This window comes from Coffea arabica, chromosome 4e (assembly GCF_036785885.1).
Source record: "Coffea arabica cultivar ET-39 chromosome 4e, Coffea Arabica ET-39 HiFi, whole genome shotgun sequence".
In the NCBI taxonomy this organism is placed as follows: domain Eukaryota; kingdom Viridiplantae; phylum Streptophyta; class Magnoliopsida; order Gentianales; family Rubiaceae; genus Coffea; species Coffea arabica.
The window spans coordinates 43,827,656-43,846,873 of NC_092317.1; the positions used below are offsets into that span (position 1 = coordinate 43,827,656).

At 35.7% G+C, this 19,218-nt stretch overlaps 1 protein-coding gene and 1 long non-coding RNA gene across 2 annotated transcripts; both read left to right on the plus strand.

Moving 5' to 3' along the window:
* The first annotated feature begins 1,271 nt into the window (after positions 1-1,271).
* LOC113742000 (uncharacterized) lies at positions 1,272-6,122 on the plus strand. Its single transcript, XR_011813756.1, has 3 exons — positions 1,272-1,513; positions 4,568-4,917; positions 5,085-6,122. It is a non-coding gene; the product is annotated as an uncharacterized lncRNA (long non-coding RNA).
* Positions 6,123-13,953: 7,831 nt separating this feature from the next.
* Positions 13,954-15,515, plus strand: LOC140005632 (uncharacterized). The gene is made up of 2 exons (XM_072046649.1): positions 13,954-14,072; positions 14,165-15,515. The coding sequence occupies exons 1-2, from the start codon at positions 13,954-13,956 to the stop codon at positions 15,513-15,515; spliced, it is 1,470 nt and encodes a 489-aa protein (XP_071902750.1).
* Positions 15,516-19,218: the final 3,703 nt, after the last annotated feature.

Below are 19,218 nucleotides of genomic sequence, written 5' to 3' on the forward strand. Positions count from 1 at the left end.
TCAAACTACCATACTCCCGCACTTTTACCAACAGGAGCTTCCAAGGCAGATGCTTCCTCAACTCTGTCAGAATCAATGCAACCGAAAGCAGTATATCTTTGAGATTAGTAATGCATGGATAGAAGTAGCTCAAGCGTCACAAGCTCCAAACCTTGGGTAAACTTACGCCAGGTATAACGAGGTGCTGTGTTTCTATCTTGCCTTTGTACTTTTAAAGGCAACCGTGATCAGAGCAACTTTTTACATTTTCTTTCTTCACTTTCGGTTTTTGTCAGCAGAATCACTCAGTGTTTCTAGTGGCCTCTTTGCCCTTTTGTTTTTTCCTTGTCTGTCTCTACCCTGTTTTTACCCTGTGTCTCCTAAGTGAGGTGTGGAATTTCTGTCTAGAAATAGCTGACCCTGTCCATGGAGGGAGATCTATCGGAACTCTTACGGAAATTTACTCTGGAAGGGAATGAGTTCTCAGGAGCTACCCTGGAGGTGGAAGACCTGCATAATGGAGTGAGAGCTTGCGAAGGTAGTCTTATAGGAAGGGTTATAAGAGAGAAAGTGATTAACTTTATAGGGATTAAAAGTTTTTGTGGCTATGGCATGGGGTTATCTGAGGAATATGACAGTGATGGAACTGGGACCTAATGTGTTTCAGTTCAACATCCCGATTTCTGATGAGATGGAAAGAATTGTTAATGGGGGACCTTGGGTGATAGATAATCGAGTTTTAGTGTTGAACAGGTGGACTGAAGGGATAGAAGAAGACTATAGAGCCTTTATGTTTGCACCCCTTTGGGTGCAAATCTAGAATTTGCCAGTTCACTGGCATTCTAAAGAAGTTGGAAAAAAGATTGGAGCAGTGTTTAAAAAAGTTGGAGAGGTGTTAGTACCTCAATCTGGAGGGAAAGTGTGAGAATCCGAGAAAATTATATGTATGCCTTGAATTTATTTCATTTTATTTACTTTAATATTAGACATATCATATATAATGAATAAACGGTTAAATTAAATGCCTAATTGAATCTCCATAAAATTGAGAATTTAGAAACTATCCTAGGATGGCATGAGAAATTCTTATAGGAGTATGCAAATTGGAACAAACTAAAGTTTGAGGCAATATTTGAAGATGGTAAAATTTCAACTCCTTAGCAAGTAAATAAATTAATTCAAAAGACCATTTTAACCTCAACACTTGAGCAATTAACTATGCAACCGAATTGACCATTCTCGGCTAAGCATAAGACTGAACAGAGGATTAAAATTCGGTGGATTCCATTTGGTATCAATTTGCTAAGAGCAAAAGAAGAACAACCGAGAGCTAAGCTATCTTTTCTCCAAACCCAAAACTGAGAGTAGAAGTGAGAGCGAGGGAGAGAAATTTTGCTAGCTTCAACACCTGCTAATCACAACCGAGAGAGAGTAAAGCAAGGAGAACTGGAGCGAGAATCTGGTGCAAGAAATTTGAGGAACCAAAGCAGAGAATTAGAGCCGTCTGCAATTATCGAATTCTAGAGGAAAAGAGGTAAGATTCTGCAATAACTTCCTGCCTATTTAGTATAATTGAATATATACAAGCTGCTTGTTGAACTTAGCTAGGAAAATGAGCTCTTGGCTGAAGGAAATTCTGTGTAGCAACTGAAAAGCTGTAGGAAAGGAAAATTGCAGAAACCGAGAGTGAAAATTTAAATCTGCAACTTGTTATCAATATTTCTTTGGAGAATAATGTTAAGAAGTGCATGCAATATATTTATCTTAAGTTTATAAGAGGTTTAGCTGGGAAAACTTGTGAAAAGTTGGAAGTTTGAGCTGGAAATTGCTAAAGGAAAGTCACTGGAAATTTTCCAGCTTTAGCTGAGAGAGGGAATAGAGTTTTATCTAACTTTTCTTTTCGAATCCCTGGTTATAAATTCTATACTGCTGCTTAAGTTATCTTATCTTGTAACATAACAACAACCCCTATATGTTCAGTTGGGAGTGAGAGAATGCATAAAATTGAGAAAGGCAGTTTCATACTTACACTGTTAACATTTGCTAAAGGTTATATGTTGCTGATGACAGGATTATTTGAGGCTAATTGGTGGAACTGCTGCTGGAATTGTATGCAAGTTTGCTTTAGATTAGATTGGACAAAAATATACTAAGTGTTTAGTGTTTTAAGCAAGTGAAAGATAGAACTTTGTTGAAAATTCTGAGGTAATGTAGCTTGAAACATGTGTGCTGGCCGAGGGAGTTAGGAGGAAGAGTTCTTGTGTTATTTTGAAATTTCCAAGATAATTGGTTATAAATTTTGTATAAAACATCTTATAACATCTTGTCCTAGTTTTCATGTGCATCTTATTGATTTTTTTTAACACTTAAAAAGCTGGTGTAGTGGAAAAAAACCCAAACTACAAACAACTTAGAATCTGGTTTAGCTTAAATGGAACAAATGAAGAGTTCATTTGCCTTAATCCTTGAATATTGGATAGAAAATGATTTAATCTTAGTCTAAACTTCTTACAAGACTTTAAACTTGGAATATACGTATATTTCTTTGGTTTTTGTTGAAATTTGATGCTTAAATTATATTAAAATTGCTGGTATGAATGTCATACTTAAGTCTATGGGTGGTTTGAACAAAAGTCTTGTGGTTTTAAAAGAGAAAAAGGAGTTTTTCACAAATGAAAAATGAGTTTTCAGATCTTCGGATTTTACTGACCAGTTTCAGTAAAATGCTTATATCTTGGTGTAGAAAAATCCGATTGAGGTGCCGTCAGCGGCATTTGAAACTAGACTCATGGGCCTTTGTTTTGTACAAAATACAAATGTCATATTTTTCCTCCATGTGTACTGCTGTACGTGAATCCTCAAAGTAGGTTGTCCAGCTTGAATGTCCTGTTTCTTCAGGAAAATAAATTTTTGACTTGGATCGAATATTTGACCTATTTGTGATTTGAATCTCTGAAAAGTGTCTTCTGGGATGTGGTAGTACTAAAAATCTATTTTACAACGGTATAACTTTCATAATTTTTCGACTTGTGGAACTCGAGTTGTGAATTTTTAAAGTTTACTGTTACTGTTCATCTCAGTTGATTCCTGAAGCATAGAAACGGGCTTCTTAACTTTAAAACCTCGAACGGCCTACTTCCAATCTCTTACCTTGATTTTTCCACTTCCTTGACTTCAAATGTATCCCTATTGAACTTCTCTCGCTAATGTATCTCTCCTTTCCTCAAAGTTTTACGCTTTAACAAGTTATCTTAATTAAAGCGGTCAAGACTTGTACTTAACTTTTAGCCACCATTTCCGAATTTCCAAGTGAAGCTTACATGCTAAAATTGCCTTTTTGTGTGGATGACACTGAGCCTAGTTGAAGGGCTATTGTGTTAAGATTGCTTATGTATGACTTTGGAGCTGAGTTGAGGAAAATAATGAAGCCATAAATGGCTGGAAAATAGCTAAATACAAAGGGCATGCCGCCCAAATTTTCACTTGAAAGTTAGGCGTGTGTACTCGCGACTTGAGTGAAGATTTGAGAACGAATTGAACTTGAATTGTCTAGGGTTTTCGAGTCTTCTTTCGTAGAGGCATATAAGTTGGAATTTGGCCGAAACTCGTACCCTTGGAAAGATGAAAGTAGTGATCACTCGAAATATGTTTTTCTCGTCTTTTGAACTCAAATGCGAATTCCAAAGTTTTAGTTGCTTCTTTAGCAACACCGAAAGAGCGAGTATGAATTTTCTAGAATTTGATACGTAACATAAATCCTATCTAAACGAGTTTCATTTACTTGATCTGTTTAAAGCGAGACTCTTAAGTGTCGAACCCTAGTTGATTTCAAGTTTTTAAATGATATTGTATCGCAGATTTAGACTCCGACCAAGGAGTTACACCTGAACGTAATTTTGACAAGCACTAAACCTTTGGTGAGTGCTTCCAAATACTTGATTGTACTTGACACTTGTGTTTAATACTTGAATAATGTGATTACATGATATATGAGTGGAGTGATAGGGCAAGTGTGTACTTTATCGCACTTGCCCTAATGTGATTTGTTCTTGGTCATTGATTTCAGTTGAATTGATATACATGCATATGAATTACATCTTGTCTGGAATTCCAGAAACCCTGTGGCTAGTTAATCGAGTCGAGCCGGCAAGGGTCTGGTCGATTACATAACGAACCCTGGATAGTTAATGTTGTCGAGTAGAGTGTTATCTCCTCGACTAATCGGTATACTCGAGTATTACCACCAGTGTTTATCTTGGAATTCGGGCCCAGTAACGGGTTTGGTTGGTGGACGGAGATTGGAGTTAAGTGGTGTACTACTGGACTAGTTACCTGACTTGAAAGTTGACGGAGTGTCAACTACTAATTGATCAAGCGATGATGGACCTGGTTTACAAAAATGATTGTATCCTTTTACGTGAAATACTGAATATGAAATGTTGGTTGTACAAGTTTATTGCTTATTTCCTTGACTTGTTATGCTCGCTATTTTACTATTATTATATATTTACTGTTAATTAATGGTCAATTTGCTATTTGGAACATCACTGAGTTTTAGCTCACTCCGTTAGTTTTGTTTTCCTTACAGGGGGTACGAGTGAGGCGTGAGACTTGTAAAGACTAGCGTAGTCTAGTTGTTTTGACTTTTGAAATTGTACTCGCGCTAGCACCCGATTAAGGTTGATTGTTCTCGATTTGTAAACACTTTAAAGTATTTTGGTGTGTAGAAACCTTGTATCTGGGGTTGAACATCAATGTATATATGATGTTAATTAGTTGCTATGGATGTAAGTTATTTTCTCGAGTTACGAGTGAATGAATCCTGACGAGAGTTGGGCAGGCGACTCGCTAAACCCTAGGGTACGCTCTAGGGGGAGGTGGGGTCATCACAGAAAGAGGGCAGGCATCTGAAAATCTTAGCACTAGTAGATGATAAAGGTTTATTTTACATATTTTTAAGTGCATTTTAGTAGTTAATTCTGGTTTCATTATTTAGTTTTATGACTAAAATAACTAGGTTTTGGGTAAAAATATACATTTTTGGTAAAAGTGGCTAATATTGCATTTCTTTTGATTTTAATGGTAAAAATTTCATTTTCATGCAGGATTAATGATTCAATCACCAACGGATGTCAAGTGAGATGAAAAGTAGATAATTGGTAATGAATTCAAGTGGTAAAAAAAGAAATGAAGTGAAAAACATTTAAATGAAGAAATGCAGTTCAAGACAGTTTTGACACTCTTCGGTATTTCGACTATATCTAGAGCTACATATATCAGATTGAGGTGATATTTATACCATTTTGAAGCTAAGAGAAAGATCTAGATTTGGTATGAAAACATCGAAATCCAATTCTGTTGTTTTCATAGACAAAAAATCGAAATGCAGAAGTATTCTACGGACGAGAATGAAACAGGGGTTTGATCAGGTGATAGTATTTGATCATATCTTAGTTTACAAAGCTCCGATTTGGATGATTCTTGAAGCATTGTAAAGCTAATTCAAAGGGCTACAACTTTTTGTATTTTACACAAAAACTAGTTCGACTTTCATCATGGAGAAAATCGCAGCAGAAGTGAAGCAAAAAACACAGAGTTGAAAACGTGAGTTGACAAAACGCGACTCCAAGCCGCGTTTTCTGAAGTCGCGTTTTGTAGCCGAAATTCTGTAATTTGTTCAACCATTTCTCTTATGTTCACACACTTTCCAGCTATTTTTGGTAAGGAAATTCGGCTGCACATGCTTCAGAAGACAAAAAGGAAGAGATATAGCCAAAGTTCCAAGTAAAAAACCATGGTTTTTGACTTTCTTAACAAATTGAGATTTGAGAATCATTAGAGTGGAACTTTGACCGGTGGAATGGAGCTGATATCAGTTTATATACAGAGATATTTGGGAGGTCTATTATCATACGGGAGAAGCTTGGAGAGTGCAGATATGTAGTTTTTTCATTTTTTTAGTGTAGGATAGTTTAGCTAGTTAACTCATCCACTCTTGTATGTTGGCTAGATTAGGATGAAGATGGAGATGAAGAAGAAGGAGTTGAAACTCAAGTGACATGGGTTATCTTTTTTCCAACTCTTTATCTTTTGTATTGGATTCTTAAATATGGTTAATATGCAAGTTTTGGATTTCATGTTTATTAGATGTCTTTAAAGTTTATGCCTTGGGTTTGGTTGAACTTTCTATGATTGCTAGTGTTTATTATTTGGTTATTTGATGCCATTATTTTGAATAAGTTATTTAGCACTTTAGCTCTTTGAAATCATGATTAATTTGGTACCATTGATTGTGATTATCTAAGGTGTTGTTTTTGCAATAAAAATTGAGATTTAACACTGGTTCAAGAAGTGCTAAACATAGGGAGTACACTCACGAGAGTAGAGGTGCACCTATGTGGTTTTAGTGATTAATTTCATGTAATTTCATTAAAGAAATGAACTTGTAACTAATTTCATAACCATGAGAATAGGTATGGATTAGTTATAAGTATAGTTGATTCACTACGAAAGTAGGTTTCATATGCATAAGGAAATTACATCATAACTAACCTAGATAGTAGTGCTCAATGATCCAAATATAGCACTTGTATGAGTAGTTAGGTATACCATAATCTAAGTAGCTTTCATTTGTTATTTTGCATAAGTTCAATAGGTTTCATTTCTTATAATTCATTGATAGTCTAAATAATAGAGAAGTTTTAGTAACACTGGTAATTGTTCAATTTTTCTCGTGGGATCGACCCGATATATACCTTAAACTACTAGTTGACCTGTATACTTGTAGTGAAACGGATGTATTTCGGATTTTTTGAACTTGTACATATATTAAAATCCCGTCAAGTTTTTGACGCCGTTGCCGGGGAAGATTTGGCAATATCGGTGTGAAGAACAACTTATTAGTTTAGACATTTTATTAGTTATCGACTGTGTGTTAATTGTGTCTAGTCAGTCTTGAATTCATTTTCTTTTATTTTTTTGTGTTTTAAGTGTGTATGTGTTTTATAACCTATTCTGCTTACTAATCTTGCTCTTAAGTTGTTTAAAAATAATTTTAGGTAATGAGGAGGATAGGTCAATTTGGAGAACAATGCTTGAGAAATGGAAGATTGGCAATGGGTGGTTACCGAGTGTAAAACTCCTTCAATAGAGATAATCAAAAATTTACTGAAGGTGTGTCTTTTGAAGATGGGTTGAAGTGTTTAAAGGCAAAATTTGATGTAATTATGTTACAAGTTCAAATGGACACAATTATGCATGAAATTGAGCAAGGGAGAAATGTTAATGCTTTTAATTCTTATCATGTGATTTATGACTTATGTGGAGATTATCATACTACTCATACATGTAGACAAACACAAAATATGGATTATTTTGATGAATTAGAACATTACAATCCTTATTTTGATCAATATAGTGCTAATTGAAGCAATTCTCCTGCCTATAGTTGGGATAATCAATGTACTTATAGCAATTCTTCATAATTTTATGATTACCAACTTGAATGTGTCCAATATGAATCAAAACCATTTTGGGAGTTGACAATAGAAAGAGTAGCTAATGATTCTAAACCATCTTGAAAGGTAGCTTTAGAAAAATTAACTAATACAACTTCCGACCGTTTTGATAGGATTGAGGAAAGAATAGATGAATTAGCTTCTCACTTTGGTAAAATACATGAGCAATTGAATGTATTGTGTGAAGTTATTTCTTCTAATAATTTACAAAATGACCCTAGCATGAATGGTAGGATGTAGTATGTGAAAAAGGATTGCATTTTGATGAAAATGATGAATCTCAATGGTGTTTCAATGAGCAAATATCCATTTCACATGATAATATCTTTGGAACTAACCTTGAACCTCAAGATGTGAGTTTTAATGACTCATTTTTCACTCCTCTTGAGGAGTGTATTGAAAGTATAGGTTCTAAAGGTATTGTTGCCTAAGATATCCTCATTACATCTCCTTTGGTAAGTTCTCAAATGGTGCATATTCAAGATAATATCTATGAAACACTTGGGTTAGGTAAGTCACTTCCATCTCTCATATCATTAGAACACGTGACTTTTACTATAAAGTCACCTTTTAATGATCTACCACGACCTAAAATGGTGGATTATTCTTTAATCAAGCCTCCTTGAAAAATGAGATTCAATAGTCGAGCCAACAACTATAAATAAAAACGCTTGTTGGGAGGCAACACAATATTTTGGCTATTTATGTTATTTTGGGGTGATTTTATGTTTAAAGTATGAGTTTGAGTTATTTTATTATTTTTCATTTGCAGGTATTGGAAATGAAAGCAAAAGTGACCAAATGAGGTGAAAAAGGCGAAATTTGATCAAAGAACTCAACCCCTCGATTTGAGTAATTGTTGTTTTTGATTCGTTAGAATGGGTTAAAATGCATGTTTTGATCATTTTATATATGCATGCAGTGAGTATTTTAGCAAACAAATGATCTATGATGCATTTTGAAAAATTGGGATACCATTAGTAATTATTCAAAAGTTGCATTTCTGCATAATTTTGCAGAAGAAAACGCGCCTCTGAGTCGTGTTTTCATAGAAACACGTTTTCAATTCTGCATCGGTATCAAAGAAAATGCGCCTTCAAAAGAAATCGCGTTTTCCAGCTTGTTCAGAAACCAGAAACGCGCCTTCAAATACGCGACTATAAGTTGCGTTTTGCCACAGAATTGCGTTTTTTATGCTGCAACTTTTGTGAAGAAACGCAACTTCACTACACGCAGCTTGATGGTGCATTTTGATGAGTCGTGTTTTCTGAGCACGTTTTTTTTTAAGAAAAATGCAGGTTCCTTGATTCTCTTTTTTTTCCTTATATATTTTCTTGTACCTTGAGTAGTTTATTGTATATTTTATAGAGGTACATCACCAAAACAAAGGCTTGAAGTTACAGATCACCATTTTGTTTATTAAACCTTTGTTATCACTTTTGTTTCTCATTTTTCATTTTTAGGTTTATACAACTAATGGTTATTCAATGGAACTCATGAAGTATTGAAGATACACGGAAAACGGATCTTGAAGCTTCATATTCAATCGCAACAATAGGGGAGTATTACTTTCTTTATCTTGGTTTTCCTTTTTACACATTGAGAACAATGTGCATGTTAAGTGTGGGGGGGGAGAATTGAGATTATATACATTATATGTGATTGACTTATTAGTTGTAAATATTGGACTTGTGTTAAAATTCAAAATTTTTCTTGTCCAAAATTGCAAAGTTGCCCCAAAAATGTTTCAATTTTTTTTTCAATTTATCTAAGGGGTAACAAGTTTCTTACCATTAGTAGTTCAAATTCTTTCTACATTTGAGATAAATATATATGATTTGGAAACTTCTTTTCTCATTTAACTTGGAAATGACTATTATGTGATTAGCCCCTTTGGGAAAAAAAAAGAGACTATTATGTGATTATAATTTTGCATTTGTAAGAAAGTATATCTTTTAAAGTAGAGAAAATTATGCCTATTTTTTTGCATATTTAATGAAATTTCTTCTCTTTATTTGATTTTATAAGTTAAGTAATAAATTTGGTCAATAAGTGCAATATTCTTCTCATGATTATTCTTTTGAGAAAATTATTATTATCTTTGCTGTTAAAAAAAAAAAGAAAAAAAGAGAAAATGAAAAAAAAGAAGAAAAAAGAAAATAAGATTTGTTCTACTCCAATGATTCTTGTACTTAGTAACCGTGAGTCTTCATCTACAAATACTGACTTTCGCATAAAACAGTACTTGAATTAAGAGTATGCAAAGCAATTTGAGCATGTGAAGTGTTGAGTAACCGGTGATATTCATCTAAAAATATCGATCCTCGCGTCAAAAAGCACTCTCACGTCTTAAGTAATATTTAGATATGTTATATGAATAAATATCTTTTTAAGTAGAATAAAAAGATGATCATAAGTTTAGAAAACATTTTATTGACCATATGAATTACTTGCTTGTAAAATTGGGTAAGGATGAAAAATTGATTTGAATTTGTTATAATGGTGGTATAATTAGCTCTCCTTTACTTGATATTATGAGTACTTGATGAGTAATGAAAGATTGCATAATGGTTATTTACTTGTTTTGAGAAAATGAAGTTGATAGTGCATATATGTTTATTTTCAAAATTTTGAATCATTGTTGGTTTGTATTTCTGATTGCTTGAGGAAAAGCAATGGTTCAAGTGTGGGGGTATTTGATAAGGGTTTATTTTACGTATTTTAAGTACATTTTAGTAGTTAATTCTGGTTTCATTATTTAGCTTTATAACTAAAATAACTAGATTTTGGGTAAAAATATACATTTTTGGTAAAAGTGGCTAATATTGCATTTCTTTTGATTTTAATGGTAAAAACTTCATTTTTCATGCAGGATTAATGATTCAATCACCAACGGATGTCAAGTGAGGTGAAATGTAGATAATTGGTGATGAATTCAAGTGGTAAAAAAAGAAATGAAGTGAAAAACGTTTAAGTGAAGAAATGCAGTTCAAGACAGTTTTGACACTCTTCGTATTTCAACTATATCTAGAGCTACACATATCGGATTGAGGTGATCTTTATACCATTTTTAAGCTAAGAGAAAGATTTAGATTTGGTATGAATACATCGAAATCCAATTCTATTGTTTTCATGGACAAAAATTCGAAATACAAAAGTTGTATTCTATGGACGAGAATGAAACAGGGGTTTGACCAGGTGATAGTATTTCAATCATATCTCAGTCTACAAAGCTCCGATTTGGATGATTCTTGAAGAATTGCAAAAACTAATTCAAAGGGCTACAACTTTTGTGTTTTGCACAAAAGCTAGTTCGGCCTCTATCATGGATAAAATCGCAGCAGAAACGAAGCCAAAAACACAGAGTTGAAAACGCGAGTTGACAAAAAGCGATTCCAAGCCGCGTTTTCTGAAGTCGCGTTTTGTAGCCGAAATTCTGTAATTTGCTCAACCATTTCTCTTATGTTCAAACCACTTTCCAGCTATTTTTGGTAAGGGAATTTGGCTGCACATGCTTCAAAAGACAAAAAGGAAGAGATATAGCCAAAGTTCCAAGTAAAAAACCATGGTTTTTGACTTTCTTAACAAATTGAGATTTGAGAATCATTAGAGTGAGACTTTGACCGGTGGAATGGAGCTGATATCAGTTTATATATAGAGACATTTGGGAGGTCTATTATCATACGGGAGAAGTTTGGAAAGTGCAGATATGTAGTTCTTCCATTTTCTTAGTGTAGGATAGTTTAGCTAGTTAACTCATCTACTCTTGTATATTAGCTAGATTAGGATGAAAATGGAGATGAAGAAAAAGGAGTTGAAGCTCAAGTGACATGGGTTATCTCTTCTCCAACTCTTTATCTTTTGTATTGGATTCTTAAATATGGTTAATATGCAAGTTTTGGATTTCATGTTTATTATATGTCTTTAAAGTTTATGCCTTGGGTTTGGTTGAACTTTCTATGATTGCTAGTGTCTATTATTTGGCTATTTGATGCCATTATTTTGAATAAGTTATTTAGCACTTTAGCTCTTTGAAATCATGATTAATTTGGTACCATTGATTGTGATTATCTAAGGTGTTGTTTTGCAATAAAAATTGAGATTTAACACTGGTTCAAGAAGTGCTAAACATAGGGAGTACACTCACGAGAGTAGAGGTGCACCTATGTGATTTTAGTGATTAATTTCATGTAATTTCATTAAAGAAATTAACTTGTAACTAATTTCATAACCATGAAAATATGTATGGATTAGTTATAAGTATAGTTGATTCACTACGAAAGTAGGTTTCATATGCATAAGGAAATTACATCATAACTAACTTAGATAGTAGTGTTCAATGATCCAAATATAGCACTTGTATGAGTAGTTAGGGATACCATAACCTAAGTAGCTTTCATTTGTTATTTTGCATAAGTTCAATAGGTTTCATTTCTTATAATTCATTGATAGTCTAAATAATAGAGAAGTTTTAGTAACACTGGTAATTGTTCAATCTTTCTTGTGGGATCGACCAGATATATACCCTAAACTACTAGTTGACCTGTATACTTGCAGTGAAACGGGTGTATTTTGGATTTTTTAACTTGTACGTATATTAAAATCCCGTCACCGTGATCAGAGCAACTTTTTACATTTTCTTTCTTCACTTTCGATTTTTGTCAGCAGAATCACTCAGTGTTTCTAGTGGCCTCTTTGCCCTTTTGTTTTTTCCTTGTATGTCTCTTTCCTGTTTTTACCCTGTGTCTCCTAAGTGTGGTGTGGAATTTCTGTCTAGAAATAGCTGACCCTGTCCATGGAGGGAGATCTATCAGAACTTTTATGGAAATTTACTCTGGAAGGGAATGAGCTCTCAGGAGCTACCCTGGAGATGAATGACCTGCATAATGGAGTGAGAGCTTGTGAAGGTAGTCTTATAGGAAGAGTTATAGGAGAGAAAGTGATTAACTTTACAGGGATTAAAAGTTTTGTGGCTATGGCATGGGGTTATCCAAGGAATATGACAGTGCTGGAACTGGGACCTAATATGTTTCAGTTCAACATCCCGATTTCTGATGAGATGGAAAGAATTGTTAATGGGGGACCTTGGGTGATAGATAATCAAGTTTTAGTGTTGAACGGGTGGACGGAAGGGATAGAAGAAGACTATAGAGCCTTTATGTTTGCACCCCTTTGAGTACAAATCTGGAATTTACCAGTTCACTGGATTTCTAAAGAAGTTGAAAAAAAGATTGGAGCAGTGTTTAAAGAAGTTAGAGAGGTGTTAGTACCTCAATCTGGAGAGAAAGAGGGCAGGCATCTAAAAATCTTAGCATTGGTAGACTTGTCTAAACCTCTTCTAAGAGGTACTGTGGTTAAGATTGCAGGAGCTCTTAAGTGGGTAGCTTTTAAATACGAAATGTGCCCTGATTTTTGCTATAGTTGTTGTATAGTAGGACAGAGTGAGAGGTCCTGTAAAGAGAGGAGAGTCCTAGGGGGATGCAATGTAGAAAACCAATACGGCCTTTGGTTGAGAGCTGGAAATTATAGAAGCTCTCCTCAAAAGAAACCAAATAGACCTGATGTGTTAAGCGACAAAAGATATTGGTCCTTTCAGAAAGGAGAAATGGATGAACAGGATAATAGTAGGACCAAAATGACAAAGAGTCTGTTGGAAACTCTTAAGTCCATTGGTGATAGAGGAGATAGCACTCAGGTTTTAAGGAAAGATATGGAGGATGATAGGTTAGCAAAAGATACAGGAGCATCAACAAATGTGATGAGAAGCAAGGAGGATACCCAAGATTGCCAGGAGGGTCAGTTGAACCTGGATAAGAGGAGCCCTGACCTCCCTCTAGTGATTGAAGTTGAGGAAGAAATTCAAAACCCAACTGTTGTAGAAGAAATGGAGGAGGATAGAGAGGTCGAGATATTGAACCTAAATCAAAATCAAGAACTTGGGGCCAATGAGGAGTCAATAGGGGCTCTAGTGCTCCACCATGATTCCCAATGTACTGAGAGGGTGGTGGAGGTAATAGATAAGCAAGCCAAGAGGACATTTAGGAGGTTGAAGTCCCCAACCAGAACCAGAAAACTTTTGAGGGAGTTAAATGGCAAAGGAGAGAGCCAGATGAATGTTGGGAAGAGAAAGGTTCTGATTAGGGATGAAGAGATGGAGAAAGCTAACCATGAGGTAGTACAATGGAAAAAAACTAAGCCCATGGAGGAATTGTATTCTGCTGAGGTGAGGGGAGAGGAGGTAGAGTCCTTCCTTAATGGGGCCCCTAAAGGAAAATGAGAGTCATGGTGTGGAATTGTCAAGGAGTGGGGAGCCCCTTGACAGTTCCCCATCTGAGGGGGGTGAATAACCTCTCCTCTCCAAGTTTGATTTTTTTTAAGTGAGACTAAAAATAGGAAACCAGTTCTTGATAGAATAGCTAGAGGGCTCAGATTTGACAATAATGTAGTGGTTGAAGCTATGAATAGAGCAGGGGGCATGGCTTTATTTTGGACTAAGGAAACACAAGTTCTGGAAGTGAACACTACTGCTTTCACAATAGAGGCTAAAATTGAAGACACTGACAATCAAGTTATCTGGTGGTTTATTGGATTATATGCTAGTTGTGACCATATGATAAGGAGGGAGCAATGGAGGGTGCTGAGTAATAGGAAAGGTTATGGGGTTCTAGGTACTTGATAGCTGGGGACTTTAATGACATTCTGTCTAATGAGGAAAAATGGAGAGGTGTAGTAAGAGAGGAGAGGAGCTTCAGGGATTTCAAAGACTTTATTAATCAAAATAGCTTAGTGGATATTGGGTTTGAAGGACAACCTTGGACGTGGAGCAACCACTGGAATGATAAAGAAGAAATCAGACAAAGACTAGACAGATATCTATGTAGTGTTGAATGGTTCCAAGATTTTGAAAAGGTAAGATGTCAGCATTTGGACACATATGTTTCTGATCACCACATGTTTTTGATAGAAACAGTCCCGACAACAGAAAGGGAAAAACAAAGGTTTTATTTTGACAAGAGATGGCTTCAAAGGGAGGGAGTGCAACAAGTGGTTAAGAGAACCTGGAATAAAGAGGAGCAAGGTTCAAGAATGTTCAAAATCACAAAGAAGATTAAAAATTGTAGAATTGAACTCTTGAAGTGGAGGAATTCTTTCCAAGCTAACTCTAGGAGTAGAATCATTGATCTAAAGAAAGAACTAGAGAGAGCTAGGAACTCAGAGTCTATCAATAGGATAGGAAATCTGAATGACAACAAAGATAAGTTGAGTTCGGCTTATAAGGAGGAAGAACACTTTTGGGGACAAAAAGCTAGAATCAGTTGGCTTAGGGAGAGGGATAAGAATACCAAGTATTTTCACACCTATGTCAAGGGAAGGAAAGCGAGCAATAGAATCAGAAATTTGCAGAGAGATAATGGTTCTTGGACAAAAAATGAGGATGAGGTAGTGACTGAAATTTCATATTACTTTAAGGAGTTGTTTAAAAGTGGAGGAAGAAGTGATATGTTAGCAATCTTAGATGGTATTCCACACTCCATAACTCAGGAGATGAATGATAAATTGACCAAAGCAGTGGAGGAAAAAGAAATTCATGATGCTTTATTTTCCATGAATCTTGAAAAAGCTCCAGGACAAGATGGGATGACTTCACTGTTTTTTCAGAGATTTTGGAGTACCATTAAGAGGGACATTATCCCAGCAATCAAAGCTTTTTTCAATTCAGGTTTCATGCTTAAATCCATAAACCATACGGTTATCTCCCTCATTCCCAAAATCTTTCACCCAACCAGTTTAAAAAATTACAGGCCAATCAGTCTTTGCAGTGTGCTTTACAAAATCATCTCTAAAATTCTTGCAAATCGATTGAAGTCTATCCTGGACAAATGTATAAGCAAGACTCAATCAGCTTTTATTTCAGATAGACAGATTTTAGATAATGTGATTGTTGCTCATGAGTACATGCATTACCTTAAAAACAAAAGACAAGGGAAAGATGGTTACATGGCAATTAAGTTGATATGACAAAAGCTTATGATAGGGTGGAGTGGCATTTTTTGCAGGCAATGATGGAAAAAATAGGTTTCTGCTATACATGGATCAACTGGATCAATAGTTGCCTGAAAACAGTGAACTATTCCTTCAACTGCAATGGAGAAATTAAAGGTTTTGTGGCACCAGGAAGGGGAATACGACAGGGAGATCCATTGTCTCCTTATCTATTCTTAATATGTTCCGAGGGATTCTCCAATTTGCTAAGGAAAGCTGAAGAAAGCAGGAGAATCACAGGATTGAAAATTAGTAGGCAAGTACCACTCCTCACCCATCTCTTCTTTGCAGATGATTTCCTCATCTTTTGTAAAGCTAACAAGCAAGAGACTGTTGAAATCATGAAAGTTCTAAAAGTCTATGAAATAACTTTAGGGCAGTTGATCAATCTTGACAAATCTGCATTATTCTTTAGTAAAAACATGGACTGTGAGCAAAGATGAGAGGTATGCCAAGCTCTAGGAGGAATGATGGAAGCAAAGCAAGGGAAATATTTGGGACTTCCAATGGTGATTTCCAGAACAAAGGATCAGATATTTGGATTTGTAAGAGAAAACATAAAAAGAAGACTTCAGAATTGGAAAAACAAATTCCTGAGTTCAGCTGGAAAAGAGGTCATGCTGAAGGCATTGCAATGGCCATGCCTACGTACGTTATGTCATGTTTTAAGCTGTCAAGAAAACTTTGCAATGACATTACTGCTTTGATGGCAAATTTCTGGTGGGGAGAAACCAATGGAAGGAACAAAATGCACTGGATTTCTTGGGAAAGAATGGCAGTACACAAAAACACAGGTGGTCTAGGTTTCAAGGATTTGGAAGCCTTTAATAAAGCACTTTTGGGGAAGCAGGTATGGAGGATCCTAACCAAGCCAAACCTTCTTGTCAGCAAGGTGTTGAAGGCTAAATATTTCCCTCAGGAATCCATCCTACAATGCACTCCCCCCAAGAATGCATCATGGATTTGGCAAGGATTAGTGGGACCAAGAAGTTTACTAGATGAAGGCTTGATCGGGAGAATTGAAAATGGTAGAAGTACAAAAATCTGGGATCATAAATGGTTACCAGAGACACTAAAGGGGAAATCAACTACTTGTAGAACCAGTAGCTATGAGCTGAAAATGGTTGATGAGCTTATATGTCAGAAGAGATGGAACAGGAATATCACCTTCAGCAACTTTAACAGAAATGATGCCGAGAGGATTCTCAGCATCCCTTTAAGCCTCTCAAGGAGGGAAGACAGCTATTATTGGCAACCAATGGCTGGAGGGGAGTATACAGTTGACTCAGGCTACAAAATTCTGATGGAGAAAGGCAGAAGTGTAAGGAGGTGCAACTTTGAGGGAGCTGGATCAAGCAATGCAGAAGGAAGTCAACAAATGACTCAGATGTGGAACACACTGTGGAGGCTCAACATTAAACATAAAATCAAGCTCTTCATTTGGAAATGTATTAAAGGAGCCTTGCCAGTAAGGGAGGCAGTGAGTAGACAAACACGAGTAGGTGATCCTATATGTACAACATGTGGTGAGGCACAGGAAACCATAGAACATCTTTTGCTAAACTGTCCTCACACGATGGACATATGGAAATCAGCTCCTATTCAGTGGGATGGAGCTAAGAACCAGTAAGGAGACTTCAAGAGATGGTGGCTTAGAATTTCAGAAGCAAGGACTAGACCAGAAGGGAAGGAACATATCGGTCTGACAGCAAATATTTTGTGGCAGGTGTGGAAAGATAGGAATAAAAAGGAATTCGAGAGCTCAGTTAGGTCCACACCGATGAGAACAGTAGAACGGGCACATAAAGAATGGATGGAACAAGTGGAAGTGAATCAGCAGAAAGATAGAAAGAGTACAGAAGAAACAGTCCCTATGCATGAACAACAAAGCCAGTGCAATGAAAATGAAGGGACAATAATTATAGGAGTGGCAACAGCAAAGCAGCAAGGACATAACACTCTTGGAATAGGAGTCACAGTATGGGAAATGGCAAGCACTAAAATTGCAGATTGGGTGCAAAAGAGAGAAGCCTGGGGAACAAAGTTTTGGATGAAGCATTGGCATTAAAACTGGTTTTGTGTAAAGCTATGCAACAGCATTGGAGAAATGTAAGGCTCAACTTTTGCAACAAAGAGCTATGGAAACAAATAACACAGCAACGACCTGCAAATAGCAAGATGGCTACACTGCTGGAAGATATTTTCAAACTGAAGAGACTGTTTTGCATGTGCTCCTTTGGATTGCAAAAGGGAAGAAAATATGTTAGATAGCAGAAAACTGAGTGTAGATGCCTTAGGCATTATTGTGGATGAGGAAAGACTTTTTCCTTAGTGTTTTTGAACACTTTTTGTATAGTTCCCTCGAGCCGTTGCTCGCATATGTAACTTTTTCAGATAATGAAATTGTCCTATCATTTCGACAAAAAAAAAAAATATTCATGCATATCAATGAATCATAGACGAATTAAATGGATATTATGATTTTATTTTATGAATTTTTAAAGTGCGTTTGGTTCAATCATCGTGATTGGTTGTGTTTTTCATCCATTCTGCTGTATATAAAACTATAGAAGGGTTATATAACTAGTATATAAAACTATAAAGGGGTTATATAGCTATTTTAAAATCTTATAGGTTCTCATATAACAATAAATAAAACTACAGGAGAATTACATATAATTTACGCTACATTATATAGTCTTTCGTTTGTGTCTACTACTCAATCAACCATAAAAACCCCTTCAACCCTTACATCAAAGGACCAAAAACTTTGTGCAAGATACAAGAAGCAGTAAAAGAAATGATTTCGGAGGGATGTACTTCTAAAAATGTGTGTGTTATTGGTGCAGGTCCATCAAGTTTAGTGGCTGCTAGGGAGCTAAGAAAAAAAGGGCATGGTGTGGTAGTTCTTGAACAAAATCATGATATTGGAGGGCAATGGCATTACCATCCAAATATTGAAGACGAGGATCCTTTAGGAAAGTGTCCTATCCTAAATGTCCATAGTAGCATTTATGCATCTTTACAGGTTATTTCTCCTAGGGAAACCATGGGTTTTATGGATTTTTCATTCAGAGTGCGGGAGGGGAGAGACAATAGGAGATTTCCTAGACATAAAGAAGTTCTCATGTACTTGAGAGATTTTTGCGAGTGGTTTGAACTAAAAGATACGATCAGATTCAACATTAGGGTCGACTATCTTGGAATGTTAAATCATGAAGAATGCAAATGATGATGGCTTGAAATGGATAGTGAAAAGCATTGAGAAGAAGAAGGCTGGTTATGATGATGATGATCAGAAGGTGGTGATGGAAGAATTGGCAGTTTTGGGTAGTGTTATGGGGATAAAATTCGATCCTCAGCAGACATTGGTTGTTAGGAGGAGAAATTTGTGTAAACATTGTGCACAATGAATGATGGCAAAAAATTAATATGCCCTCCCAAAGAATAGTTGGACACAAAGCACTTTTAACCTACAAGGCCAGTTCAGTAAAATTGAGTCCTTGAACTTATGTTTTTCTCCTATTTCCTTCTTATTATAAACTGGACCATAAATTTTAAACAATGACCAAGGTTTTTTTCTTGGTTGAAAAAGTGTTACTATAGTCAATTCATCCATGACAGTACAGCTTTTGATTGTGTTGTTAACTGCCAGAATGTTGTTGGCTATGACATTTGA

What these genes read in the sequence shown, in the direction of transcription:
- LOC140005632 (XM_072046649.1), top strand. Translation starts at nt 13,954, where the DNA reads ATGAATAGAGCAGGGGGCATGGCTTTATTTTGGACTAAGGAAACACAA. An exon ending in ACTGACAATCAAGTTATCTG is followed by an intron (nt 14,073 to 14,164) that starts GTGGTTTATTGG and finishes ATGGGGTTCTAG; the next exon opens with GTACTTGATAGCTGGGGACT.